This window comes from Silurus aristotelis (genome assembly GCF_946808225.1).
Source record: "Silurus aristotelis genome assembly, chromosome: 27".
Taxonomy (NCBI): domain Eukaryota; kingdom Metazoa; phylum Chordata; class Actinopteri; order Siluriformes; family Siluridae; genus Silurus; species Silurus aristotelis.
In genome coordinates, this window is record NC_139600.1 from 15,741,514 (window position 1) to 15,749,013 (window position 7,500).

At 40.6% G+C, this 7,500-nt stretch overlaps 1 protein-coding gene across 1 annotated transcript; it reads right to left on the reverse strand.

Moving 5' to 3' along the window:
- Window positions 1-2,418: 2,418 nt before the first annotated feature.
- helt (helt bHLH transcription factor) lies at window positions 2,419-5,286 on the reverse strand. The gene is made up of 4 exons (XM_083533046.1): window positions 5,251-5,286; window positions 3,990-4,094; window positions 3,124-3,220; window positions 2,419-2,858 (listed from the first exon to the last, which is right to left on the reverse strand). The coding sequence occupies exons 1-4, from the start codon at window positions 5,278-5,280 to the stop codon at window positions 2,446-2,448; spliced, it is 645 nt and encodes a 214-aa protein (XP_083389172.1). The 5' UTR covers window positions 5,281-5,286; the 3' UTR covers window positions 2,419-2,445.
- Between the last annotated feature and the right edge of the window lie 2,214 nt (window positions 5,287-7,500).

The window sequence follows — 7,500 nt, forward strand, 5'->3', positions numbered from 1 at the left end:
GATCTGCAGAATCCTGATATAGTGAGAAGGCTAATGTGGCTAACAAGAAAGGAAAACTTTAAGCCGCCAGTTTAGCATTGCTGAGTAGATGGTGTAGGGGAGGAAGTAACACAGTGTAGCTATTGGCTTACATATAATTTTCTGTATTTGACTTTGGATTTTTCCCACTGGTCATAAATTATTCGTGACGGTTTTAGCGTTCTGCTAGTAAAAACTGTCAAAGGTTATTATGATCACTAGCTAGCAGTTAAAAGAATGAAGCTTGACTTGGCTAATGTTTTTGTTGGTGAAGGAGACGCTAATTTCCCCACAGAAACTAAAATCTGATGATTCCTTCTCTTCTTTTCTAATCAGATAATAAAACCAAAAATGTCCAAAGGTCAGGGAAACGCTCCTCGCTCGGAGTTTATATCTCTCATTCTACACATAATAAACATTTGGTGTCTGATGTGCTACTTTTTAGCGAGGTTTAAAACACACAAGGATATGTTCCGGGAATCATATTGGTCAAAACCAAACGCAATGGTTCAAAACCACTTTTGTGATCTTCTGCGATTTGTTCTCCAAAAACTTTGGCTTAATTGTAAAAATGTGTTATCCGATGAAGTGGTCTTTCATGGTGTTTGGGACACATTAATAATTTAGATACAACAAACTATTCAAAAGGCAAAAACACATAAGAACTGAGCAGTGAATGAGTCGAAAAAAGTTCTGTGGAGTCCAAGTGTGACATTTTTGTCTCTAACAAAAGAACTTGAACAGGAGAGAAGATGTTAGCAGACTGCGTCACCACCACAGTTAAACAGGCTTAATGGTTTGGGGAAGGTTGGAGATTTATTACGGGTAAAAGAAATCTTCCCATTCCATACAACACCATGCAATTCCGTCTGGACTGCAGCTCATTGGAACCGACTTCACCGTCCAACAAGACGATGAGCCGAAGCAACAAAAACTCAATATGCATTATTAAGCGAACAAACAGTGGTCTGGAGTGATATCTATAAGGGTTAGGGTTAGGGTTAGGGCTAGGGTTGCCCGGTCACCACAGCTAAATCCTACTGAACTGCTCTCGGATGAACAAGACAATCTTGTAAAACTGTTCTTAATGCTGATTATTCAATGAAATTAAAGAGGAACATCTAAACATAAGAGATGGCAAAAGTACACAGATCCTTTACTTCAGTAAAGTACAAATACTGTTGTTTTAAAATGCTAAAATTCTGACTTTACTTCTTTACTCAAGTTAAAGTATCCTGTATGATTTCTTTATTTCACAAAAGCACAGCATTTCTCTGTTATTATGAGTGTATACAAATAAAAGTAGACCCTTTATAGATTCAAATGATGTATTGCTCTTTTCTGAACGATCAAAAAAAGAAAATAAAATTTCAGTTCATTTCTGCGTTATGAGGAAAACATTCCACAATATGCGCCGGCGCGTTTGTCGACCCCCAGAGGGACATTTGTGTGAATCCGGGCGGATTTTGGTGCTGATTAGAGTCTTGGCGCATCAGTAAAACAAATACTTACTGATTAAAAATGAATTTTCGGAGGAGTTTATTCATTTATTTTTGTATAGAATAGAGAAAGGATGTCGTGAAGGTTTAAACAGCACTGGTGCAGACATTTCTATTTTTTTTTATAAAAATGGTGAAACAGAAATGACACGTTAATAAGATTAATGCCGTTAAAATTAATTTGTGTTCATTTCGACAGCCATAATAAATATATAAATACAAAACGAATGTTACCGTTTGTTACCTAATGAATGTATACAGACTGAAGATCCACTATATAGAACACAAGCAGAGAAAAGATGATGATGATCAGGAACGTCTCTGTTCTCAGTCATGTTCTCATCACTGACTCCCTCTGTCTCATCCACGTTAACCCCAAACTTCTTAATGCCTTCTGCCTGCTCATTGTGAGCTTCAGAAACTAGTCTACGTCTGTGCAATTACAAGAAATCAGTTGTTTGGCTAAAAACGGCGCAGTGAGAAGAAAAACATTGAACACCAAACAGATTAAAACGAAAGTAACGAGTCTGGTTTGAAAATGTAAGAAGTGGAAAGTACAAATATTTGTGTAAAAATAAGTGAAAGTAAAAGGTTGTCCGAAAAATAAATAGTGAAGTAAAATACTGATTCCAGAAAAATCTAGAACAGTATCGAAGTATTTCTACTTCATTACTTCCACCTTTGCTAAACATTGATGCATTTGTTTGGCTGAAATAAATCTTCAAACTGTTATATGACTTAATTTGTTGCAAAGAAACAATAGGAACATTAATGTGTCTCTAAAAAAAACATAAATTATTAAGTGTTTCCACATATTTTACCCCAAAAAAAACATTTTTCTTTTTTTACAAAAACATGTTTATTATATTTGAATATGTAGATTTGCACATATAAATTAAACACAAAATACAACATCCAACCATGTGATCTAGAGCGCGACGTGGGGCGCCGTGTGTAAGCTGTGTGAGTGGCTCATGAAGTTCATGTAATGGTGATGGTCCAGTCCGTGCTGCTGAGGGTAGGAGAGCGCAGAGCCGTGCCAGGATAAATGCCCACTGTGGCTCTGCTGGAACACGGGCTCGCTGGGGTTCTGGTGGCACTCGGGTGGGGAACGCAGCTGACACAGGAAGTCTACAGGTTCAGGCGAGGTAAAAACAGACTCGTAGCGTGACCCGAACACGGGTTCCGAGACCACCTTGGACTGCAGGAAGGCCAGGATGCGTGCATACTTGTTGTCTTTGGTTTCTGTTCTTTCCACCGTGGTCAAGTAGTGCACCAGGTTCTTCATGCACTCGTGATAGCCGTAATGGAAATAGTTCGCGAATTCGCTCAGGAGTTCACCTACAGGGTCGATTAGAAGAATCGCATTTAATGAACTGGTCAAAACAGATCTACAAGATCTACAAGATCGAGTCATTTTTATTGCTTTCCTTTTTATATTAATTATATTAGATGTAATAGATTGCACAAAACATGCCAATCATTTTCGATAGATGATGTTCTGATGGTCATTTAAGCATTAATGGTCATTTAAAAAGCCCAATCTGGTCCTTATGCCCCCCCCGGATAATGCAAAAGAACATGAAGCCAGCTGAGATATGAGCACCTTTATCTCTTCCTCGAGGAAAGTCTGCTGAGTGCAGAGCACGCAGGTATTGTACAGTCATCTCCAAAATCTCTGCTTTCTCCAGCTTGCCACAATTCTGTACCATGAGATAAGAGAAGAGTTTGTTAAAGACAAGAACGAGAGGAAATAAGGACGTCTGGCCTGTGAATAAAAACATGGTCCCACTGATATACCACAGATTTGGATAATTCATTCCATACCTACAGTACATGATCATTCAGTAATTGATAGATGGATGAATGGATGGATGGATGGATGGATGGATGGATGGATGGATGGATGGATGGATGGATGGATGGAGGGATGTATGGGTAGACGGACGGATGGAAAGATGGGTGGGTGAGTGTTTGGATTGAAGGATGGATTGTTTTAGTGGGTGTTTGGATGGTTGGATGGATGGATTGGGTGAAAGGATTGCTGGATGGCTGGATGTATGGATGGGTGGGTGAGTGTTTGGATAAAAGGATAGATTGTTTTGGTGGGTGTTTGGATGGCTGGCCCGCTGGATGGATGGTTGGATGGATGGATGAATTGGGTGAGTGGATGGATGGATTGTTTGGGTGGATGAATGGCAGAAGAGTGGGTAGATGGATGGATGGATTGATAGATGAATAGATGGATGGGTGGGTGTTTGTGTGTTTGGGTGGATTGACAGACTGAAGTGTGGGTGGAAGGATGGATAGTTGGATAGATGATCGGTGGGTGTATGGATGGATTTGTGGGGGACAGATGGATGGATGGATGGATGGATAAATGGTTGGATGGATAATTGGATAATTAAAAACAAAATGTTTTTCTTTCATGTACATATTTTTGCCCAGTGATGTGCACTGATTGTGAGGTACCTGTTTGGCCAGGGCCATGGGGACGGTTTTGCCGAGCTCGTTCAGACATCTGTTGATGCGATCTCTCCTTCTCTTCTCGATCACCTTGTGTGAGACCGGAGTTCTCTGCAGGAAAAAAACAGGTAACTTAGTAAAAAATATCGCTTAAACAGCTTTGTGTTTTGTTGTTGTTATAGTTGATATATACAGCAAACAATAGCCAGAAAGTTCAATCACGTTATTTATCCCAGAGGGAAAGTGTCTGGAATCTAATGTGGGATTAATAGATTGATTGATTGATTGATTGATTGATTGATTGATTGATTGATTGATTGTTTTGAAATATGACAGAAACAATCGCGGTTCAGTGGTTTGATGTTTATTACGTTTATAAAATGAAAAACGAAAATCAGAAATTACACTTAAATGATATCACTCAGTGATCAACATTAAACTAATAATATACTATTTATTTTATATTTCAGTGTTACATTATTTTATTGAAAGAACAACTGAGACGAAAATTAGACTTTTTCTTGTATTTCTTGTTATTTAATGAATAAAAACTTAAATCTCATCTATAAATGGGTCTAAATAAATAGCCAGCTGATTTATAGAGATTTTTTATTTACAAGTGAAACAATACTGAACCACTTTACGAAAAAAATTAGAACTGTTTTAAAAACCCACCATTACTCGAATGCACCGATTTCTGCTTTAATAATCACAAAAGTCTTTATTTGGGTATAATGTTTGCGCATGCGCTTGCGCCTGTACTGTTACTCACGCGATTTTCAAACATGTACATTTATATTATATGCATATAACATAATATCAATATAGGGCGCATATATATTTTTGAACGTGTGCACGTGTTTATGCTATAAATGAGCAACCACAGCTTCATGCACGCGCCGGGGACAAAAACGCGCATTTTGGGACGCTTTCTTTTTGCCGCAGTTTTAATTCGCTTTTAATAAGTTACATTTTGTTAAAAAAAAAAAAAAAACATAAATAAATAAATACATACAAAAAAATAGAAGAATGCATGGGAAAAGTTTCCTTCTTAGATCTCTCCATTAGATGCCTCGTTTTGGAAACATGAATAGTTTTGAAGGAACCCTAATAAGAACCATCATTAGATTAGATTTAATGTCCGACAAATTGGATGGACAGATAGATAGACAAGTAAATAAACAAACAAACAAATAAATAAATGTGCGCAAAATGAGCGCACTCTGTTATATGCCGTGCGCGCGCAAATGCCTAAGCGCCTTCTTACCTTGCGTTCCTTCATCTTTGAAGCCATCATGTCTTCAGGAATAAAAAAAAAAATATATATATATATAATTTTAAAATAATATATTTCAAGATTTGTCAGTGAATCAGAAAACTCTGGCGTGTGCGGTTCTGCTGTAGGTTTCGGTGTCTGAGTGAGACTGAGACTGAAGTCACGCATCCGAGTCCAGTCTCTTTATAAAGCGGATTGTGCGCGTGCACGGCCTCGCGGATGATCCCTCGGGGATTAGAAGGCGAGAAAGTTCTCTCTCTTTTTTTCGGTTAATGTGCTCGCTTATAGGATCAGTTAACGTGAAAGAGAGAAGAAGTGAGGAGGGGCATAAAAAAAACACACACCCTGAAACCGTTACGGGGGGCAAGAGCTGTTTTGTTAATCCACGTGGCTGTCTCGCGGACACGTGACGATCCGATGGGACGTCATCCCAGGTAGCGCACGGAGAGAGCACTGGAGACCGCGGCCAGTGCGCGCGACCCGAAACCGCAGCCTAATCGACTTCCGGCCGTATTAAAGGCGTGGGCTCGCGCGACACGTACCCCGACTCCGTTCCGAGCAACAACAAACGTGCGCGTGCACGTGAGCGCGTGTTTGGCACACGGTTCCGCCGGAGCGCACTGTTGGTTCCATCGTGTCCTACACCTTACTATCCTGCATCCTGTTACCCCACACCCTGTTACCCCACACCCTGTTACCCCACACCCTGTTACTCTACAGACTGCATTTTTTATCAACACTATTGTAGACTTTGGACTGAAGAGCTAATGCAGTGCACGCGCTCGGAGCTTTTTGCAGCAGAAGGAAATATGCCTGGTTTTCAGAAGGTGCATGAAGAGCTCGATCTGCACCCTAAATGTCTCTTTGAAGGTTAATATGCACTTGTTTATACACATTCATTGGTCCAATGTCTCAAACTTTTAAAACATTTTGTTGAATCTTTTTAGATCTTTGAATCAACCTCAAAAGTGTACAATGAGACTGACAGATTAATTAATACATTAAACCATATCCGGGTGCAGGAGCGCTTTTGGAGCCTCTTTATCTCCTGTATGCACTAAAGATACAACGCATGCACTTGAAACCACCACCGCCATCATCATCAGCATCATCATCAGCAATGAGGACAATACAGATGAATGCTTAATGCCAGAAAACTGCTAAACTTTCCAAATCGTGGTTGGAAATACTTACTTGGTCCATGATCACCTGCACTTTCAGAAAAGAACCTCAGTTACCGGAGTTCTTGTAGATGATAGGACCATGGTGTGGGAGTTAAAAGTGCTGAATGCTGTTAGATTGTAGCCTCTGAGCTTAAATCTGTGCACAACTATAATAATATTAAAAATAAACTATATTTTGTATTGATATGATTTTTCTCTTTAAGGCTCCACCCTTCAACCTTCACTCAGAACCTGAACCCAGAAGATATAATTAGGTAATGAATATTTCCTCGTGCACCATTGCGTACGATGCTTTCTGAGCAAAACGGTCGAACACAACCACGACTGAACACTTCCAACACACACACACACACACACACACACACACACACACACACACACACACACACACACACACACACACACACACACACACACACACACACACACATTGTGCAGTGAGAACACTGGGGTTTGGAAACGTGTTCGTTTTTAACGCGGTCTCTCCACGCACGCGCGCCCGTGTAAGGACGCGCAGACCCTTTTTTGGCGCAGTTCGTCTGCTGTCATTGAAGTAATTAAGCAAAGCCTTTAATAGGCTGTTCCGCCGTGTTGGACAGTAGACGCTGTTTTTGGGGAGTGTCTCTGTGTCCTCCTTCTCCTCCTCCTCCTCCTCCTCTCCGTCCTCCTCCTCCTCCTTTCTTCGCTGTGTTCACACGACTCGGTGACACGGAGATCTTTCACGCAAAGCATGTGTTTTACACTACCAAGCCTCGGCAGGTGTGTGCGGGGGACCTCTTGGGCCTGGCATAGCCTCCAGTCTCTCTCTCACACACACACACACACACACACACACACACTGGGCACGCCGCCTTTTTTGTTGCGCGCCCTGCGCCACGCACACAGACAGCGATGACAACAGGTTTTATTTTCCACCCTCCACCTCTGGACGGCTCAATTTGTATCCTATTATCCTATAAGAAAATGTCTATTGAGCGGAATGAATGGTTGCACTGGGTCTAAATTTTAATAAAAAGAAGAGAGCGAGAAAAGAAGAAGAATGACGGAACGCAGCTGG

Excerpts from the sequence above, each read along its gene's own strand:
- helt (XM_083533046.1), bottom strand. The coding sequence starts at position 5,280 with ATGATGGCTTCAAAGATGAAGGAACGCAAG. Across the intron at positions 3,221-3,989 it reads CCATGGCCCTGGCCAAACAG|AATTGTGGCAAGCTGGAGAA; the intron begins GTACCTCACAAT and ends CTCATGGTACAG. Across the intron at positions 2,859-3,123 it reads TCCTCGAGGAAGAGATAAAG|GTGAACTCCTGAGCGAATTC; the intron begins GTGCTCATATCT and ends TCGACCCTGTAG.